The sequence below is a fragment of the Nycticebus coucang genome, chromosome 6 (assembly GCF_027406575.1).
Source record: "Nycticebus coucang isolate mNycCou1 chromosome 6, mNycCou1.pri, whole genome shotgun sequence".
Taxonomy (NCBI): Eukaryota; Metazoa; Chordata; class Mammalia; order Primates; family Lorisidae; genus Nycticebus; species Nycticebus coucang.
The window spans coordinates 123,182,434-123,203,809 of record NC_069785.1 but is presented as its reverse complement, the minus strand read 5'-3'; the positions used below and the strand labels follow the sequence as shown (position 1 = coordinate 123,203,809).

The 21,376-nt window shown below is 49.7% G+C and overlaps 2 protein-coding genes across 16 annotated transcripts in view; both read right to left on the bottom strand.

Annotated features, from left to right (window-relative positions):
* The window catches only part of PHLDB1 (pleckstrin homology like domain family B member 1), a 53,202-nt gene extending 41,748 nt beyond the window's left edge, over positions 1–11,454 (bottom strand). For 4 of the 15 annotated variants that reach the window (XM_053593741.1, XM_053593744.1, XM_053593749.1 and 1 more), the window contains exons 1-4: positions 11,361–11,453; positions 2,999–3,079; positions 2,218–2,341; positions 1,059–1,229 (exon numbers count right to left, since the gene is read on the bottom strand). In XM_053593741.1, the coding sequence (XP_053449716.1) occupies positions 1,059–1,229; positions 2,218–2,341; positions 2,999–3,058 (355 nt within the window). In that variant the 5' untranslated portion in view covers positions 3,059–3,079; positions 11,361–11,453. Of the gene's footprint in view, positions 1–1,058; positions 1,230–2,217; positions 2,342–2,998; positions 3,080–3,461; positions 3,622–3,714; positions 3,944–6,442; positions 6,592–9,402; positions 9,875–11,360 lie in introns of those variants that run through there. The other 11 variants (XM_053593751.1, XM_053593750.1, XM_053593752.1 and 8 more) reach the window with 7 other exon arrangements.
* Positions 11,455–18,582: 7,128 nt separating this feature from the next.
* ARCN1 (archain 1) overlaps positions 18,583–21,376 on the bottom strand; it is a 39,349-nt gene continuing 36,555 nt past the window's right edge. Inside the window, exon 10 of the mRNA XM_053593762.1 lies at positions 18,583–20,509. Within this exon, the coding sequence (XP_053449737.1) occupies positions 20,420–20,509 (90 nt within the window). The 3' untranslated portion in view covers positions 18,583–20,419. The remainder of the gene's footprint in view (positions 20,510–21,376) is intronic.

Here is a 21,376-nt window from a genome sequence, read left to right as displayed (position 1 = left end):
AGGACTGTCAGGAACAAGATGCCATCATAGCTAAAGCCCCCATGTATGGTGGTTCCTTTTCTCATAACAAGTTGGAGATCTTGAAGCCTGGAGAAGGCAAGGGCCTGCCTACTGCTGGTAGACCTGCCTCCCTGAAGTCCGTTGTTCATGGCCTACCCCTACCCAAAGGCAGGAAGAACAGAGTGGGGCAAGGTCAGGTCTCCTGGATCAGCTATGAAGAGAGTGGCTCTGAAAGGCCCCTGAGGGATGTAAACAAGAGAGAAGGAGAGAGTGGAATAAGTGAAATTTCCACTGCACAGGAGCTTTTAGCCAGTAAGAGACTCCAGAAAACAATGCCCAGCCATCAGTACCCCTGCTCAGAGCCAGGATTAGCCCAAAGCCCCCATCCTCTTGTTAACCTTGCTTCTAACTTCCACCCAAATCTCTTATTCTCATTCCCCTAAACTGATGATTCACTGTATGAATAGACGCCCAAAACCCTGTTTCCAGAATGAACACACCTGGTCTATCAAAGTGCCACCTGGGCTAACCCTTACCTGCCTAGTAACCATAGTAATTAGGAGCTTAGTTTTTAGAGCTGCCTTACACAAGGGAATGGGCTATTCATGACACAAAGCTGTCAACAATCTTGTGATAGGAGCAGGCAAGTCATCAGATTCTGCCCTTGCCTCATCCCCATCAAGAGGTATTGTCCTCCTCTCCAGCTTCTCCACACAATTCCCTCTTGGAGTGAAACAATGCCATTGATACCCTTCACTGCTGCTCCAATTGTTCTTCCCCAGCCACTACTAACAACCACACCATGCCCCAGGTGCTCTGATAGCAGGAATCGGAACCTCTTCTCTGAGGTTCTGGGGAGACAGGTTGGGAGTGACAGGAGAGAAAAGTAGGTTGAAGACAAGTCTGGATGCTGGAGGGGTTTGGATTGTTATTTAGGCACATCCAGATGCACCTGAGCACCCCATGTCCAGGAAGGGCCACACAAAGCAGTTACCATGGCAACCAGGCACAGGCTTTTAAACAGAGCCCCCTGTCTGTTTGGGGGTGTCAAACCTTACCCTGAGTGAGCCGTGTGGGCTGCCGGACAGGGAGCCCATCAATAGTGCAGGCATTGCCACAAGGGTAGAGGGTGAGGGTGCCACGCAGGTTCTCAATGTAGCAGTGCTCTGGAGCCAGGCCTGGCCCTTGCAGTGAGATGTCTCTGGCTGCAGAGCCAATCACTGTCCTTCCTGGAGACAAGAAGCAAACTGAGTCAGAGGAGTTGTCCATGCAGAGGCGGCAGAGGGCAAGGAGGGCCACCATGGAAATATATTTCTGCCTCCTACTCCCAGCATAATCTCTGCCCACCACTGGCCAGCCCTATTTGGCCCCTGAGCCTGATGAAGACAGTGATAGAAGCTCTTCTGGAGCAGAGAAAACTCTGCCTGAGAATGAGAAGGCCCAAAATTGGGAAGGCCAGACTCCACAGTAGAGTAGAAAGGGTGCCTCTTTTCTGCAGACCTTCTCTTAGTCCCCCCAACTATCTCTTCCTATGTCCTTTTTTCCTGTTCCCCTTCATCCTACCTACCCCTCTTTTCTTCTAAATCTCTCTCTCCTTCTTCTCTCCCTCCCTTCTGCCACCTGCAACCTCTCCCCTCGAGCACCCACTTTCTCTTCAGTACAGTGGTTCTCCCAACTGCTTTGCAGAAACAGCCCCTCCCCCACTGGCAGAGCCCCTGAGACTGGTATTTGGAGAATGTGGGGAATGTAGCATCACCCAGGCAACAAGTGCAGCCAGGAGAGGAGAGAGGGAGGACAGAAGCTGAAAGGTGAAGGGGGCCATGCCAGGGCCTTATTTTAGGAGATCTTGCCCCCACTCCCATCTCTCCATTCTCCACCTACCCTACAGTGTAGTCTCCCAAGCAGGGCATTACCCTGGAGTGGGGCTCCCCTTCTTTCTTGGCCACACTGGTTGCTAAGAGCAATGCGCTCTCCTGTTTCTCTCAGGGCTCTCCTTGATTCTAAACTGATCTTTAATCCCAGAAATGGAGCCAGGTTATCTACCAAAGAAGGTAGGCAATCTGGGGGGCAGAAGCCAACCCAGTGGAGTGGGGAGGCAGGAGGTGAGCATTGCCAGCAGGTAGCAAAAAGGCCCCAACACATGCAGGAGCTGGGCCTCGGGCAGGAATGCCTAGAAGGATGGAGGGGTAGCAGGTGGGACGCCCTGACCACTCTTACCTTCCTCCAATGGCAGCAGGGTGATGGCAGTGCTGAGTCGCCCACTGCCCAGGCTCACCAGATGGGGTTTGTCCGTTTGTACTTTTAGCCCTTTGCCTGTCTCAATCAAGTCCAAGGGTCCTTTCTGCAGGTAGTAAGGGTGGAGGATGAGCATCATTAGAGACTCCAGACCAACACCTTAACACCTTAGTCCCAGCACTCTCTCTAGCCCTTGGCCCTCTCCAAATGGCTCTGAGGGTACTGAAAGGCTTAGCACAAAATCTTGCACAGAGCATTATTCCACTAAATTATAATTAGATCTGAATCTAGGCCACTAACTCTTCCCACTGGATTTATCTCTAGTCTTGGCTTAAATGCCCTTTTTCTCCATTAAAACAGAAACAAGGAGAAAGGGGTGGGAGGTGGTGTCAGATAAGAAAGTGGGTACTGTAGAAGAGGGCCAATTGAGCTCCCTGCATATTTGACCATGGTTATCCACTTGGCCACTGCTTGCCCCCACTACACTACATTACAAGAGAGGGTAGAGGCATGAATCAAGGAGAGTGCCACAGCCCACGGTCAATCTGTAAAATGTTTCCTGACTTTCAAAGAGTAGTTTCTGGGTGAACCAATTAACCTGATTCAAATAAAGATGGAGCTGTTAATAGGCTTGGGACCTGGGGAAGGGCAGAGAATAACAGAACTGCTGCTCTAAACCTTGGGCCAGGACCACAAGGGGGTAGAAGTGCTGAACCCATCCTCTTCAACAGCCCTCTTTCCTCATAGCCATGACCCCACTCACCTGTACCATGGCCTGGGTCTTGCATCCAGGGCCTACCAGGTTCCTATTGAGAGTGTCCATGGTCCTAGGGCTCCAGAGCACCTGTGGGCACAGTGGAAAGCAGCTGAGGTGGGAGGCCAGAGCAGAAGAGGAAAAGAAGGAGGCTCTGCGATGGGGTTCTCAGGGTAGGGGCTGCACCAGCCACCATCATTCCCAGCATGCTTATGTTAAAGGGAAAGTGTAAGCAGCTAGAGAGCTTGGGCAGGGGCTGGGGAGGTGGTGCCAGGTCTCCAGTCACAGGATGGATGCCACACCACATCTATCCTGGCCCTGGCCACCATAAGCACAAACAGCCCTTAGGCCCAACTTATACTTCTGTGCTTTCCTGTCCTGTGTTTCCCAGAACCCAGGTCTTGGAAGAATTTAAATTCTCTCACCCCCTACCCCACTACCTACGCCTGTAAACAGGGTGGAGAAAACTTACTTTAGTGGGAGAAGCAGAATCCAGGGAAGAAGCCCCTGGGGAACACTAGTAGACAGAGGGCCCCCAGGCAGGTGGCAGGGCTAAAACAGAAGTTCCCTCCCAGACCTTTTCTTCTCTTCTCCCTTTGTCTCTTTTCCCAGGGGTCTTAGAAGGATGTTTTCTTAAAGGAGACATAGAAGAAAAACTCAGCCATTCCTGCCGTCTCCATATGTCTCAACTGCTATACCCTTTCTCTCCCAGAAAGCAACCTTACCCCAATAAGATGAGCTATATGGCTTGGCGCCCATGCACGGTGGTTAGGGAGCCGGCCACATACACTGAGGCGGGCAGGTTCAAACTGGGGAACCTGGGCTCCCAGGTTTAGAATCAGGCTCTCTCAGGTGGCACCTGTGGCTCAAAGGAGTAGGGTGCTGGCCCCATATACTGGAGGCGGCGGGTTCAAACCCAGCCCCAGCCAAAAACTGCAAATAATAATAATAATAATAGAATCAGGGCTCTCCTTGATTCTAAACTGATCTTTAATCCCAGTCATGGAGCCACGTTATCTACCAAAGAAGGTAGGCAATCTGGGGAGCAGAAGCAAAAGAAGCAAACCCAGTAGGGTGGGGAGGCAGGGGGTGCTAAACAATACCTGCTAAAGGCAGGTCTGCTAAACAACGATGACAACTGCAATAAAAAAAAATACCCAGGCATTGGGCAGCACCTGTAGCTCAAAGGAGTAGGGCGCTGGCCCCAAATGCTGGAGGTAGTGGGTTCAAGCCCAGCCCTGGCAAAAAACTTAAAAAAAAAAAAAAATAGCCAGGCATTGTGGCAGGCACCTGTAGTTTCAGCTACTTGGGAGGCTGAGGCAAGAGAATTGCTTAAGCCCAAGAGTTAGAGGTTGCTGTGAGCTATGATGCCACTGCACTCTAACTCTACCGAGAGCAACATAGTAAGACTGTCTCAAAAAAAAAACCATGGCTGAGCCATAAACACTCAGTGGTAACTAATACTGGGAATATTGGGTTCTTAACTCTCAAGTTCTTTTTCTTTTTTATTTTGAGACAGAGTTTCGTACTATGTCGCCCTTGGTAGAGTGATGTGGCATCACAGCTCACAGCAACCTCAAACTCTTGGGCTTAAGCAATTCTCTTACCTTAGTCTCCCAAGTAGCTGGGACTACAGGTGCCCACCACAATGCCCGGCTATTTTGTTGTTGTTGTTGTTGTTGCAGTTGTCATTATAGTTTAGCTGGCCCGAGTCAGGTTCGAACCTGCCAGCCTCGTTGTATGTGGCCAGCGCCATAACCACTGTACTATGGGCACTGAGCCAACTCTTAAATTCTTAAATATATATATTTTGGGGTTGGGGGGGGACAGAGCCTCAAGCTGTTGCCCTGGGTAGAGTAGCATGGCGTTGCAGCTCACAGCAACCTCCAACTCTTGGGCTTAAGAGATTCTCTTGCCTCAGCCTCCCAAGTAGCTGGGACTACAGATGCCCGCCACAACACCCAGCTATTTTTTTTTTTTTTTTTTTTTTTTTTTTTTTTGTAGAGACAGAGTTTCACTTTATGGCCCTCGGTAGAGTGCCGTGGCCTCACACAGCTCACAGCAACCTCCAACTCCTGGGCTTAAGCGATTCTCCTGCCTCAGCCTCCCAAGCAGCTGGGACTACAGGCGCCCGCCGCAACGCCCGGCTATTTTTTTGTTGCAGTTTGGCCGGGGCCGGGTTCGAACCTGCCACCCTTGGTATATGGGGCCGGCGCCTTACCGACTGAGCCACAGGCACCGCCCCAACACCCAGCTATTTTTTGGTTGCACCTGTCATTGTTATTTGGCGGGTCCAGGCTGGATTCAAAACCGCCAGCTCTGGTGTATGTGGCTGGCGCCTTAGCTTCTTGAGCTACAGGCGCTGAGCCAACTCATATTCTTAACTGACTTAGTGCTAGAGGAAGCTTAGGGCCCTTAGAACCAGGGTAAAATGTTTCCAGAGCCAGAATTTAAATTCCCTCACCCATCTCTCTCCCCCTGGCTCATGTTATTAGAAAAGATATTTGTGGGCCAGGTGTGGTGGCTCTCGCCTGTAATCCTGGCACTCTGGGAGGCCGAGACAGGTGGATTGCTTGAGGTCATGAGTTCGAGATCAGCCTGAGTAAGAATAAGACCCACCTGAACAGGAGCAAGGCCTGTCTCTACTAAAAATAGAAAAAAAAAAAAAATTGAGGCAAGAAGATTGCTTAAGCCCAAGAAATGGAGGTTGCTGTGAGCTATGACCCCACAGCACTCTTCCCAGGGCAACAGCTTGAGACTCTGTCTCAAAAAAAAAAAAAAAAAAGGCAGCTCAGTGAATAGGGTGCCAGCCACATACACTGAAGCTATTGGGTTCAAACCTGGCCTAGGACAGCTAAAACAACAATGACAACTGCAACAACAAAAAAAATAGCCAGGCTCAGCACCTGTGGCTCAAGCGGCTATGCCGCCAGCCACACACACCTGAGCTGGCGGGTTCGAATCTAGCCCAGGCTCACCAAACAGTGACGGCTGCAACCAAAAAATAGCCAGGCGTTGTGGCAGGCACCTGTAGTCCCAGCTACTTGGGAGGCAGAGGTAGGAAAATCGCTTGAGCCCAGGAGTTGGAAGTTGCTGTGAGCTGTGATGCCACAGCACTCTACCCAGGGTGACAGCTTGAGGCTCTGTCTCAAAAAAAAAAAAAAAAAAATATATATATATATATATATATATATAGCCAGGTGTTGCAGTGGGTGCCTGTAATCCCGGCTACTTGGGAGGCTGATGCAAGAAAATTGCTTAAGTCCAAGAGTTTGAGCTGCTGTGTTGAGATGCTGTGCACTCTACCCAGGGCGACAGCTTGAGACTCTGTCTCAAAAAAAAAGTTTGTATACTGTATACTCACATGTCTAACCTTGTGTACTGTGTACTCACAGGCCTAACCCTTGTGTACTATGTACTCACAGGCCTAACCCTTGTGTACTGTGTACTCACAGGCCTAACTTGCTAAGGTGAGAAACTTCCCATGTGCCGCTGAAATGTTACTAGGCAAAGTTGAGTACAGTGTGGTGAACAGGTGAGGCGGCAGGCCCAGGAAGGCAGGATGTCCCTCCACTTTCTCTTCCAGCCATCTACTAGGTGACCTGGAAAGGAAGTGGGGGCAGGAGCCAGTATTGCGAGGAGTGTCTGACTCTGGCAGTGGGTCCCAAAGGCCTCAGCCATGGAGTTACTAAATTTACCCTCCTAGCTTCCACCCTTCCGGACCTGAACTACATCATCTCCGTCACCATTTCCACCCAAGCTGGCGGAAGAGAGGCCGGAACACAGCCTGGGGCCCACCCCAAGACTGCCTGGGAAGAGTGGAGAAACACCATTAACCTATACCAAGCTGCAAGCTGGCCTGGCACCTCCTGAGATCCTGGCCAGGGGGAAGAATTTCCAGGGACAAAGATTGCTGTACTGCCTCCTTAGACTCAGGAAAATCTCTCAGCATTTTCTGAGGGAGGAGAGGCAAGAGAGTGGATTGGGAAAGGGGAGTTTCTCTAAAGGAAGGGGGAAGAAAGACGAAATAATAATGGTGAAAGAAAGGCATCATCCTTTAGTGAAAAGAGCTTTAGACTGGGATGCAAAAGCCTTAGATTCTACCCCGACTATATTATTTATTAGCCGTAAGATCTTGGAGAAGTTATTTAACTTCTCAGATTGTCAAGTCATCCTTCTAAAAAATTGGAATAACTATAAAAAAGAAAAGATTGTCTGGCTCAGCGCCCGTAGCACAGTGATTACAGCGCCAGCCACATACACTGAGGCTGGCAGGTTCGAATCCAACCCCAGGCCAGCTAAACAATAATGGCAACAACAACAACAAAAATAGCTGTGGCAGGTGCCTGTAGTACCAGCTACTTGGGAGGCTGAGGCAAGAGAATTGCTTAAGCCCAAGAGTCTGAGGTTAGTGTGAGCTGTGATGCTGTTGTACTCTACCAAGGGCGACATAGTGGTGGGACTATGCCTCAAAAAAAAAAAAAAAGGAAGAAAAGAAAGAAAGAAAGGAAAAGATCGTCTGGATCAGTGCTTGCCTTAGGCTAGGTATGGAACAGGAGTGACTATAAACGGGTACAGGCTTTTTTTCAGTGGGAATGTGATAGAAACGTAAAATTAAATTGTAAGTTTGGTTGCACAGCTTTGTAAATACAATATCATTGAATTGCACACAAATTTATGCTTTATGAGGTATAAATTATATCACAATAAAGCTGTTACTTTATTTTTTATTTATTTTTTTGAGACAGAGCCTCAAGCTGTCGCCCTGGGTAGAGTGCCATGGCATCACAGCTCACAGCAACTTCCAACTCCTGGGCTTAAGCAATTCTCTTGCCTCAGCCTCCCAAGTAGCTGGGACTACAGGCACCCACCACAACGCCCAGCTATTTTTTGGTTGTCATTTGGCGGGCCTGGGCTGGATTTGAACCCACCAGCTCTGGTGTATGTGGCTGGTGCCTTAGCCACTTGAGCTACAGGTGCAGAGCCAAAGCTGTTACTTTAAAAAAAAAAAAGAACCAAAAAAAAAAAAAAAGAACCATCTTAAGATTCAAGTATTTTATATATCTATGTACACACACCTTTTCACACACCTTTTTTTTTTTTTTTTTGAGACAGAGTCTCACTCTGTTGCCCTGGGTAGGTGCTGTGTTCTCATCATAGCTCACAGCAACCTCAAACTCCTGGGCTCAAGCAATCCCCTTGCCTCCACCTCTGAGTAGCTGGGACTACAGGTGCCTGCCACAACACCTGGCTATTTTTTTTTTTTTTTGTCTCGCTCTTGCTGAGGCTGATTTCGAAGTCCTGGGCTCATGTGATCCGCTGGACTTGCCCTCCCAGAGTGCTAGGATTACAGGCGTAACACTCCATGAAAGCAAAGCACTACAAAAATGGCAGTTATTATGAGCTTTTGGACCTTGAGCAAGGCTCTTCACCTGTCTAGGCCTTAGTTTATTCATCTGTCAAATAGGACTGTTTGTCACTATCACCCAGTGAGGCAGCTGAAGTGCTGCTCATTTATTTACACCCAAGACCTTCAAGTGGAGATAAGGATTGTAAAGGAGTAAGGTTGATGAGGAACAAGAGTGATTAGAGGAGAGGAGAGAAGGGAATAAATAGGTGAAAAGAGGAGAGATAAGGAGAAAGGTATAGGGAAAAGATGGAGAGATTGGGAGAAGATAGGGTGTGACCTCAGCTCAGAAACCTAAGCCAGGTGAAGCAGAAAGAGACACCAGACCAACCCGTCCAGCGCTCAGGTGTCACTTAGACAAGGGCTAGGTGTCACTGGCCGGGCCCGAGAGCCCCGAGCTGGGTTCCCACCCCAACCTTGGCCTGCGCGGTGCGCTCCCCACTGGCTGGCCAGCTTCCGTCCCACCCGCCGCTGCCCACCGCCCGGGACTGTAATTACCCACCGAGTCCGCCCCGTCTCGGCCTCTGCGGCCTTTCTGGGAAACCCCGCCCCCAGGCCAAACCTAGTGGGCCGAGTCCGGCCTCGGCCTCGAGTGAGAAGGCCCAGCGGTCAGCCCGGCTCTCCGGAGCCCACGGGCTCACAGGACACAGACGTCCCAGCGCCGCCTTGGCGAGCTACAGGGAGTGTGTGCAGCGGCGCTGGGGCCGCGGCAGGTGATCCCGGCTCAGTCCCTCTGGCCTCCCTCTTCCTCAGCTGGAACGCGCCGGTACCCAGCCACGCGGGACACCATCCCCAGCCCTCTCCGCCAAAGGAGATCCCAGTGTCACCCCTCGGTCTGGGCACCCGCATCAGGTGGAGGGAGACCAGAGGAAGGTCCCAGGCTCCCCGCTGGGACCAAGATGAGCTCCCAGATGGGTCCAAAGCCAGCCCCAGATGAAAGGCCCAGCCCTCCACCAGCCACTGGTCAGGTGCTCCCAGCCCCCCTGCGGGGCGCTCTGGGCCTCACCAGTGTCCGAGGCCTCGCCTGGGGCGTCGCAGGGCTATGGTCAGAGGCCTGCGGGCCGAGCTGGGACCCTCCAGGCCCGCCGCCGCCTTCGCCTTTCCGGCGCACATCCGCCCTCGAGGAAGGGCCGCAGCCGGAGGAAGGAGTCGAGGACGGGAGGAAACTGAGGCCAGGAGCCCAGAGCCAAGACGCTGGAGCCGGGCAGGGGCCAAGAGAACTTAGAGATGAGAAAATGAGGCAGAGAGAAAGGGGTCCGCACAGGGATGGCGCAGGGAAAGGGAGACTCGGGGGTTTGGAGGGAAAAACAAAAGAGAGAAACTGACAGATAAAGAAAAATGAAAGCTGGGGAAGGGACGACTGAGGCACAGGTGGAGAGGTGGGAGGAAACAGGACAGAGGGGTCCTCTGGTGGACGGGGTGACAGGCAGGGGGACACAGGAAGCCCCAGGAGGCACTGAGGGCAGTGCAGGAGAAACTGAGGGAGGTGGAGGAAAAGAGGGAGACGGGGGGGGGGACACCAGGGGCCCCAGAAGTGGGAGACGCGAGTGTAGCGCGGGGCTCTGTTTTGTACGTGTCTCCCCCTGGCCTGCTCGTGTCCAGGCCGCCCAGGGGGACAAGGCCTCAGTGTTGGGCCGTCTGCCGCAGCCGCCGCCCGCCCCTGACAGCCGGACAAGCGGCCTTTCTTCGGCAGCGCAGGCAGAAGGAGCCGCTTGTTGGCGCGGCCGGCGGGGAGAGCGGCGGCCCCAGACACCGCCCGCAGCTGCGGAGGCGCGTCTGCGGGAGTCTGTGTGCGCGTGCGCGGGTCCGCCGGGCGAGCCGCGGGGGAGCGCGTGGAGAGCACCGCCAGGTCTCGGCGTGTGGAGGGACTCTGCGGGGGTCCGGAGGGTGTGACAGAGGGGTGCGTGCGCGCGACGTGTTGCCGGAGGGTGCGTGGGTGGAAGGGTGCTGTGCGTGCGCAGTACGGAAGCCTGACGCGGTGGGGAGCTTGTGTTTGTGGGCCATGATGTGTGTAGGGGTGAGCTCGCCGTCGGATGAGTCAGCCTCCCGGAGCTCCAGGACGGCTGAGCTAACGGGCTCAGAATGCAGCCCCGCCCCGGCGCCCTGGGTCCCCTGCCGCGCGGTGTGGCTGCCTGGCCAAGTCCCCATCCGAGCCCGCCTCCGCGGAAGCGTCCGCGGGAGCCTCGGCAACCCCGCGGCCTGTGGCCCCACCCGGCCGTCGGCCCACACTTCCCCATCCCGGGGGAGCCCAGATGACTCGGCTCAGCCTCCGCTCGGGGGAACTCCGCTAGGGATTCGAATCCCGGCCGCGCGGGCGTGGCAGGAGCCTGCGACTCGCTCTTCCAGGGAGCCCCAGTCGGCCTCCCGAACCCTAAAGACGTGGAGGAGTGCCTGGCAGCCCCCGACGTGCTTTCCATCTCCTGACAACCCCAGAGGTCCCTCCCGGACGCTTACAGTCTGAGCCGGGCTCAGCATCCCTTTCTTGGCCATCAAGGCGGCCGACTTGGGGACATGAGCAGAGAGGCCCCAGGGCATTCCCCTTCCGTGTGGTCCTGCGGTTGGCATAAAGGGGTAGATGTGCGGCGCTGGAGGACGAGGACGCGCGCACATACACGCCACCTGAGACCCGGCGAGTGTCCGCCCCGCTGCCTTGGTGTGGTAGGAAAGTCTTGATGGGGAGAGACTCAGTGTCCCTCCCAGGGCAGAGCTCGAGGGCCCCCTCTGGCGGTGGCGCTGGCAGCGGCTCGGGAGGGCAAAAGCAAGCTCCGAAAGCAGCCGAACCGACTGGGCACAAATCTTCTTTCGCCCCCCAAGCACTCACCGCCTCCCCCACGGGTTTCTCCTGAGCCCCCTAACCCAGAGCTGATCTGAGGGCTCTCGCCAGGGCCCGGGGACTTCCCCTTCTCTTGTACCAGCCGCGCAGAGAATGGGACCCACAGGCATAATGGAAGGGGGCGCTCTTACCTCTAGGGGAAAGGGGTACACCGGTCCCTTTGCCGAGCTCGGCCGCTGTGGCCTCAGGCTCAGGAGGACACTGTTGCTTTTCCCTGGGAGCCCGCTGAGTAGGAGGAGAGCGAGCCTGTCCCGCCCCCCTCCCGCTAGTCCCCGCCCCATCCCTGGTCCTGTCCGCCTGGCCAGCCAGAGAAGACGCCCTTGTGGGGCTGGAGCCCAAGGTCCCCCCACCCACCCTTTCCCACAGCAGCACCTCCCCCCGCCTGCACAGCGCCCGCTTTGTTCGTCTGTACAGCTGGCTCTCCACCACCACCACCCTCCCCTTCGGACTCTCCTAGACCACCCTCCACCCCTAGGCTTTAACGACCTCGGAGAGAAGGTTAGGACAGTTTCTCCTTATCCCTGCCTTTCCCCTCCCTCTCTGCTTTCTTTTTACCTGAGATGCCTAAATCCTCCTTTGGTTCTCCGTGAACCTCCTAATCGAGCCCCAACAAAGTGGTCTCAACATCTCCACAACATGTACTGGGGTACTCAGGTCTTCCCCCTGGCACCCAACCATGAGGGCCTGGAAATGGGTTTGTAGACAGCCCTTCCACATCCTGCTTCACAGACTTGTCTAAGGATAGGTACAAGAAGACGTGTTAAAGTGCCATGCAAACTCCAAACTACAGGAAAGCTGAATGGAATTGTCATCTTGCCCCCATGGAGGGGCACCCCCACCACAGACCTGCCTGATTACAGATTGGAAGCAGGCTATAGGTACACAATTAAGAACACAGTTCTATAACTGGTCCAGACTCTGTAGGAGTGAGGGTTAATAAGGAAGAAAAGGGGGCACTAAACACCTAAAAGCAGCCTAGAAACTGAGCCTAGTCGAGGTCATTCTCTATCTCAACCCCCACCCCGAAATCCAATGCTGACAGTGGATCCTCACCTTGCAAAGCCAGCTATTGCCTCAGGAGACTGGCTGGGGAGGCCCTAGGGAGTTGAACTCAGCTAGACTGGACCTCTTTAACCTGCACTCTTAAAAAGACCCTAGTAACTCTTCTTTACTGAAGAAAAGAACAGAAAGTCCCCAAGTCTGATCTAAATCTCATCTGGGGTGGATAGCAAAAAATAATTTGTCCTCTTTGGGGTGGACGAATCCTAATTCCATGTCTTTAGTCTGTGCTCTCTCTCCCCATCCCAGGAATAGCAGGAGGCTGAACTGCAGGAATCAGCTGGTCACTCATTGACAGGGCCAGCATTATTGCAGGGGGCCCCCCACAAGGAAGGCTGCGTCTGACCCTAGCTGAGCAGTAGACAAGAAGCGGGGGAGGGGCCCTTTGCTACTGCCGGCTATAATCCATGGAAGTAGAACGGCCAGATTCCAAAATATGCGTACCAGGAACCCCCAGGATTTGTGGGACAAGACTTCTTCTTATCTTCATACTGTTTAAGGCTCATAAAAGAAACTTAATTTGGCCAGCCTTCATGAGGCAGATCACGACAGTAATATTCAGGCTATTCTGGTATGTAAAATAAAATGATAAAGAAAAGAAACAAAACCCAAACTGTTGTATCTCATAAGCTAATTCCCAGCATTTGATGGGAGGGGCTCAGACTGGGATACCTCAGAGGCTGTTCACTTAACTCTTGCTTTACAACCTGCAGCTCCTTTTCACTATCTTGGTCCAGAGGAATTTCAGGGAATGATAGATCAAGCCTGCCACGGAGGCGACTGAAGCTGAGGCAGGGGGTTGAAACAGCACCCAGCTTCTCTCACTGTCTTCAGGGACCAGCTGACCCCAGGATAAACAGTGCAGTGTCCTCTCTCCTGCTGTCAGGCCTCTATGTTCCCACAGTTAGATCACTCAGGAGACTAAAGAGCTACCACCCCTACCCTCCACCCCCACTCCAGTCCACATCTGGAGCCCATCAAAAAACTCAGTGCTCTCTCATAGTTACGCAAGAGGTCGAGCAGCTGGGAGCTCAGGAAAGGGGGAGGAAGAGTGGGGAAGAAAGTAGAAAACAGCTTTCCAGGCATGCTTCAGACTTTCCGAAGTGGAAGCAGGGGGAGAGGGCAAGATCTGGGTGTGGAAAGAAGAGTGGATTTTTTTAAGGCCCCTCTTGCATTTGGCTATGAATGTCAGGAGTACATTTCTAACTCCTGCCTTTGCCTTGGCACCTTTCCCACTCTGTTCCTCCTCTCTAGCCCCAGAGAGAGATGATATTGCTCACACAGCAAGCAATCCCTGCAGATGCAGTCTCTCCCAGAGGCTATCCCTTTCTGGCCTCTTTGGGTCCTGAACTCAGTCATGATCAGTATAGGTGTGGCGGCAGCAGTGACACTGCACTAACTTGGGAAAAAGTTCAAAGCTCTCTTCTCAGCTTGTCTTGGAATCCACACTTCTACCCAAAGTTAACATGCATCCAAGCTGAGTGGGAAATTTGGGTAAGGACAGAAGACTGGTTTTGTGTACTTTTGAAGGGTCAAGACCTTCCTATGAGCTGAAAAGAACAAGCATTCATTTAGGCAAAAGAAAGGGAAACAAGACCTATTCCCATTTCTTTTCTTACCTTAAATTTGTAATGCCTCTCTTTCAAACAGCTCCTGTCCTGGTATGATAACCAAACTGATGACACGAAGTGCAACTTGGGAAGCATTCCAGAAATGGATTAAACCCTAAAGAACAACTTAGCTCCCGCCCCAGGAACAGCAGGATAACTTGTCTTTTTCTGTTGTTGGGGATTTATGAGGGTTTGTCATTTTATTTATTTATTTTTTTTGAGACAGTCTAACTATGTCGCCCTTAGTAGAGTGCCATGGCATCAAAGCTCCCAGCAACCTCAAACTCTTGGGCTCAAGCAATTCTCTTGCCTCAGCCTCCCAAGTAGCTGGGACTATAGGTACCTGCCACAACATCCGGCTATGTTTTTTTTATTTTTTTATTTTTAGAGACAGAGTCTCACTTTGTTGCCCTTGGTAGAGTGCCGTGGCATCACAGCGCACAGCAACTTCCAGCTCTTGGGCTTAGGCGATTCTCTTGCCTCAGCCTTCCGAGTAGCTGGGACTACAGGCGCCCAGCTATTTTCTTTTTGTTGTTGCAATTTGGCCAGGGCCAGGTTAGAACCTGCTACCCTCGGTATATGGGGCTGGCGCTGCCCCGGCTGTTTTATTTTTTTTTTTTTTTTGTAGAGACAGAGTCTCACTTTATGGCCCTCGGTAGAGTGCCGTGGCCTCACACAGCTCACAGCAACCTCCAACTCCTGGGCTTAAGCAATTCTCTTGCCTCAGCCTCCCGAGTAGCTGGGACCACAGGCACCCGCCACAACGCCCGGCTATTTTTTTGTTGCAGTTTGGCCGGGGCTGGGTTTGAACCCGCCACCCTCGGCATATGGGGCCGGCGCCCTACTCACTGAGCCACAGGCGCCGCCCTTCCCCGGCTGTTTTATTGTAGTTGTCATTGTTGTTTAGCTGGCCTGGGCTGGGTTTGAACCTGACAGCCTCGGTGTATGTGGTTGGCACCGTTACCACTGTGCTACGGGGCACCAAGCCAACCTGTCATTTTTGATGGGAGATAGAAGGTGTACCCCACACTTCTCAAAACTGCTTGGTAGCTTTGACTTCCTATGGGTGTGTGTGAGAGAGAGAGAGAAAATGGCCTGGTTTAAAAAGGTAGTCTAGGCTCGGCACTCATAGCCCAGTGGTTAGGGTGCCAGCCACATGCACCAGGGCTGGTGAGTTTGAACCCAACCTGGGCCTGCTAAACAACAACGACAAAAAATAGCTGGGCATTGTTGTGGGCACCTGTAGTCCCAGCTACTTGGGAGGCTGAGGCAAGAGAATCGCTTAAACCCAAGAGTTCGAGGTTGCTGTGAGCTGTGACGCCACAGCACTCTACTGAGGGTGACATAATGAGACTCTCTCTCAAAATAAATAAATTTTTAAAAAGGTACTCTAATTTTCCTAAAGGCCTACCTCCACATCAATCACTTACTTAGCAGTGATTGCGAGACAGATATAGAGGTGCTTTCTGCCCGTGGGTAATAGCAATGCACACCAACCACGTATTGTGGTATTTGTGGATTTTCTAAATAGGAGTTTCAAAGAAATTCTAGAGCTGCAAATGTATTTACCAAAGGGAGCAAGGAGGAACGGAGGTCGGGGCAAATGTGTTTATATTAAGACAGGTGTGCAGGGCTCAGCGCCTATAGAGCAGTGGTTACAGTGCTGACCACATACACTGGGGCTGGAGGGTTTGAACCTGGTCCAGGCCTGCTAAAACAATGACAACTACAACAAAAAAATAGCCAGGTGTTGTAGTGGGCGCCTGTAGTCCCAGCTACTTGGGAGGCTGAGGCAAGAGAATTGCTTAAGCCCAAGAGTTTGAGGTTGCTATGATCTGTGACACCCCAGCAGTCTACTGAGGGTGACATAGTGAGACTCAAATCTCAAAAAAAAAAGACAGACGTGCATAGTAAAAGGGAATTCTGTTTTTACTTCTTTCTGAGGTTCCTCTACTCTCCAAGATAGAAGCTCTATTCCTGCTTTCCAGACCCATGCTGAGTGTCACAGTTGTACTTAACACTTGCCTTGCTAAAGCAAAAGGCTTTACAGTCATTGCTTCTAGTTGTTCTCAAGGTTTGGGGACTTCTGTTTTCATCCTGTCTGCTTCCAATAAGCCCTGCCAGATGCAAACTTTAATAAAAAGATTATTCTAGGCCGGGTGCAGTGGCTTATGCCTATAATCCCAATACTCTGGAAGGATGAAGAGGGTGGATTGCCTAAGTTCAGGAGTTGGGAGACCAGCCTGAGCAAGAGCCAGACCCTGTCTTTACTAAAAATAGAAAAACTAGCTGGACACCTGTGGTCCCAGCTATTCGGGAGTCTGAGGCAAAAGAATGGCTTGAGTCCAGGAGTTTGAGGTTGCTGTGAACTATGAAGCCACAGCACTATTGTGTGGGGCAACCAAGTGAAACTGTCTCAAAACAAACAAACAAAAAACAAATAGGCTCGGTGCCCATAGCACAGTGGTTATGGTGCCTGCCACATACACCAAAGTTGGCAGGTTTGAATCCGGGCCAGCTAACCAACAATGACAACTACAACAAGAAATAGCCAGGTGTTGTGGCAGACGCCTGTAGTTCCAGGTGCTTGGGAGGCTGAGGCAGGAGAACTGCTTGAGCCCGAGTTTGAGGCTGCTGTGAGCTATGACACAACGACACAACGGCATTCTACAGAGGGCAATATGTTAAGTCTCTTAAAAAAAAAGCCTATTCTGTATCAGTCCTAGAAATCTCCCAGAGTGAATAACTTTAAGGTGGCTTATGCCTGTAATCCTAGTACACTGGGAGGCTGAGGCAGGTGAATTGCCCAAGCTCAGTTGAGACCAGCCTAAACCAAAGTAAAACCTCATCTCTAAAAATAGCCAGAGGCCAGGCCCGGTGGCTCAGAGCTGTAATCCCAGCACCTGAGAGGCCGAGGCGGGTGGATTGCCTGAGCTCACAGGTTCAAGACCAGCCTGAGCAACAGCAAGACCTTGTCTCTAAAAATAGCCGGGTATCGTGGCAGGCGCCTGTAGTCCCAGGGTAGATGAGGCATGAGAATTGCTTGAGCCCAAGTTTGAGGTTGCTGTGAGCTGTGACACCATAGCACTCTACCGAGGGTGACAATGTGTCAGTCTCGAAAAAAAGAAAAATTAAAAAAAAGTTAAAAATAGCCAGAGTTGTTACAGGCACCTGTAGTTTCAGCTACTTGGGAGGCTGACGCAGGAGAATCACTTGAGCCCAAGAGTTAAGAGGTTGCTGTGAGCTATGACACCACGGCATTCTCTCAGGGGCAACAAAGTGAGACTTTGGCTCAAACAACAAAAAAAAAGAAAATAGAGGGCAGTTTCCTCTATCCAGATGCCTGGGTTGATAGATTTGAGGTTTGAAGCTACTATGGATAAATTATCGACAGATCTTAAAAGGAACTCTTGTCAGAGGTGTGTCCCTTACTTCCCCTACCTGGAATTTTTTTGGTTTCCTTTTATATATATGTATTTTTTGCCTTTTTTTGATATTGACTTTATTTTTTTATTGTTAAATCATAGCTGTGTACATTTGTGCAATCAAGGGGTACAATGTGCTGGTTTCATATACAATCTGAAATATTCTCATCAAACTGTTCAATGTAGCCTTCATGGCATTTTCTTAGTTATTGTATGTAGACCTGGAATTAATTAATCCAGAGCAAGTACCATGAACCTTCTACAATAAACACAATGCTCAGTCAGATCTGATTATTTTGATAGTCTCCGTCACGAGAGGCCAACCAAAAGTCCACTTGATGCCACAGTGGGAGTAGCATCCAGTCTAGGGGCAGGGCATGGTTTTGATGTTCTTCATTGGATTAAGGTTACAGTCTCAGAGAGCCAAGCCACACTTTAACAATATTAGACAGATCAGATACTATTTCACCAAGAAAAAACAAAAAACAAAAAACCCCCCACCAAAATCTTAGCTTTCACCATTAAAATAAAAATGTTTTCATTCCAGACTTACTAGGAATAATTAATTTGCCTTCCAAAAATAATCTGCAGACATTCAACAGTTTTCCCAAGTAAAAAAAGGCAAAAGAAAGAAGTCTTTTCTGAGGGAATTGCCAACAATTCTCAAGGCATTCATCACTCAACCCTGGCTTGCTTACTTCTCACCACTAATGAAGAGAAAGCTCTGAGATACCACCTAACATCATTCTTTAGAGATGAAACCTCTAGCCAGGAGTTGTGGTGAGCACCTGTAGTTCTAGCTACTCAGGAGGCCGAAGCAGGAGGATGGCTTGAGCCTAACAGTTTGAGGTTGCTGTGAGTTGTGATGACAACATGGCATTCTACCCAGGGTGAGAGTAAGACTCTGTCTCAAAAAAAAAAAAAAAAAAGAAACTTTCCTTCTCTGATTCTACAACTGCCCCTAACAAAATTAAGACTACATCCCACCCCCACCACAGGCCATCAGTAGCATCAAATTCAAAAGCTATGCTGTCAGAAGCACAAGTGTGTAGGTGTGTGCATATGGGCATGCCTAAAATGCAGAAAAATACACAAGGAGACACAATACCTATAATTTGGAGAAAACGCAATGAATACTCTCTGATAGAGATTACTTTCTCTTAAGATAAACATGTCATTAATTTTTAACCTTAGGTCCCATTACAGCATCCTGAAGCAACAAGCAGACACCAAAGTGTAAGTCAAATCCAATAAACATCTCATTTTATAATACTCTTTATTTGATTAAAGAATTTGCCTTCCTTGTGTACATTGGAATGTTATATTCCCTATGTATTTTACAGGGTTACAAAACATCTCTCATTTTAAATATTACCCCAAAAGTAATCTCAGAAAAACAAAAGTTTTTGTGAAATTAAACTTGACTTAAAAAATCATATGGACAAGCAACTTTTGAACAAAACTGGATTAATAAGATTTCTTGCCTATTTGACTACATGACCAACTTCTTGTCCTAGGCTCCTTCCTCAGAAAAATCTCATGTGGAAACCAAGCTAGAGATAAAGATTCTTCCCTGCTGCAGTTAGGAGAAAGAGAAAGGCTAGAAATTTCTTTGGCAAGCAATTCCATCCATGGCTGTCTGTGTAACTACTTTGCTTCAAGTACAGTACACTCTTTGCAGGGAGGGCCAGATGTTCTTCGGAGTGGGAGTGGAGCTAGCCAGCAAGCTAAGCATGTAGGAGGTCATCTACAGTCCACTCTTCCCACTCCAGTCCCTGCAGCCTTGCAGCAACTCTTTGGCCACCCTGTTGAATGCAATACTGGGTTAAAAGCCAAGGAGAGCTTGCTGATGTTTCAGTCTCCATTGAAAAAGTAAGGGATGAGATGGGAACAACCACTACATGATGACACCCAAAAGGCTTAGGCGGAAGAAAAGGATTTCAGAGATAGGGACAGATAAGCTGGTGGGAAATGGGGTATATATGAGTAATCCCGACATTCCAATATAATCAGCCACTTCTTGAAATGGTAAAAATCTAGTGGTGAAAATCAAGTCTCCTTGATCATTCAGGGCCAGTGCAATTGGCACAAAGATTCACTAAACCCACAGCCTCCAAATCATAACCTCATTTCTGCTAGAAAGGAGAGGACTAATGAGAAAAAAGCACTCGGGAAGAGGGAAGTGGCAAATGTGAGAATGTGAATAGATTATGAAGATTATAAGCCATTATGTTTTAGCTTAAGTACCCAAAATGTAGAGAACTGGAAGCTTGGGTAGCACTAGCAGCAGACATGATTAAATGTGGATATGAAATAACTGGAAATAACCATTCTCTCAGACATCTTGAAGAGGGGCTGTGCCATTCAAAAGCTACTTCTCAGCTACCTTTAATAATGACAAAGTGGGATTCACAGTACTAATCTAAACTGGAGGGACAAGCTTTGAAAAGAAAACAACTTGGCAAAGTGTAGACATCAATGGACAGGAGAAAAGGATAGAAGACATCCTTATCTTTTAGCTTCTAGACCCCAGACCCCTTAAACAGTTAATCTGCATAGTCCAAAAAATAAGAATGAGTTAGATAAACTTGTTTCAGGAGAGTAAAACAAATACAATGGCTGTATACAGATGATCTCAGTGCTGAATTGAATGAACAGAAAGAAGAAACTAAAGGTAAAAGATAGGACTATGAAAAATTAAAATATTCTACAAAGAAAATTTTTAAAAAACAAGTAAGTATGAAATATAACTATATTTAAGGATTAAAATGAAGGAGCAACTTAGGTGAAGGCAGAGGAGGTATTTAACTGGGGGCATTCTCCGAAGAGCTTGCTTTCCTGCTGGCTACTAAAATCTGCCAAAGAAATCAACAGCCTTTCCCTTTATATGTTTGTGCCATTTCTTTCTCAAAGAATGTCTCTGTGACACTGAAACACGGGGGTGAGTTGAGGGTTCTTGCGCGCAGAGACTCGAGTACTGTATCAGGAAAAATAGGGTCTCCAATGGCTTGTAAATTTGGAAAAAACTCTTCAGCCACTGTTGGCTTCTTCTTTATTAATTTGAAAATTTTCCTTTTTGGTTGCCTTTTCTTGGTATTACAGGATTTCATACTTATCCACTAGGAAAGTGGTCTCTGTGGAAAACCTGACAGGGCTGTTTCCATCTACCTGGGTCACTTTGGTAACCTAGGAAAATAAACAAGAGTTAGGTAAAGCAGAAAGAGGTTTGGAGTCTTCAACATGCTGACTAAATTCTCATTAAATAATAGATTAGGCCAGGTGTGAGGGGTCATGTCTATAATCCTACTACTTTGGGAGGCCAAGGCGAGAGGATTGCTTGAGGCCTGGAGTTTGAGATCAGCCTGAGCAACACAGCAAGACCCCATCATAAAAAGAGAAAAATTGGCCAGGCCTGGTGGCAGCCACCCGTAGTCCCAGCTACTTAGGAGTGGCTGCCACCAGGCCTGGCCAATTTTTCTGAGGCAGGAGGGTCATTTGAGCCCAGGAGTGTGAGACTGCACTGACTACAATGACACCACTGCATTCTAGCCCTGGCAACACAGCAAGATTCTGTCTTAATCAATCAATCAACACTATCTCCCCACAAAAGAACAAAGTCCCCAAAAGCAGTATTAAAAGTAACTTAGAAACACCAAAAAAAACAAAAGTTCAATTTACAACTGTAGCTCACACCATTACTCTTTCCCACCAACATGATTAATGTGCTTTCTAGGCAGAGAAAAGACAACCGTTGAGATCCAATGTAGATCATAGGCTGGGTAAAGTAGCACACGCCAGTAGTCCTAACTCTTTGGGAGTCCAAGGCACGTGAATCACTTGAGCTCAGGAGTTCAAAACCAGCCTGTGCAAAAGTGAGACTCCGTCTCTACTAAAAATAGAAAAACTAGCCAGGTGTTGTAGTGGGTGCCTATAGTCTCCAGCTACTCGGGAGGCTGAGGCAAGAGGATCACTTGAACCTAAGAGTTTGAGGTTGCTGTGAGCTATGATGCCACAACACTCTACTGAGGGTGACAAAATGAGACTGTCTCAAAA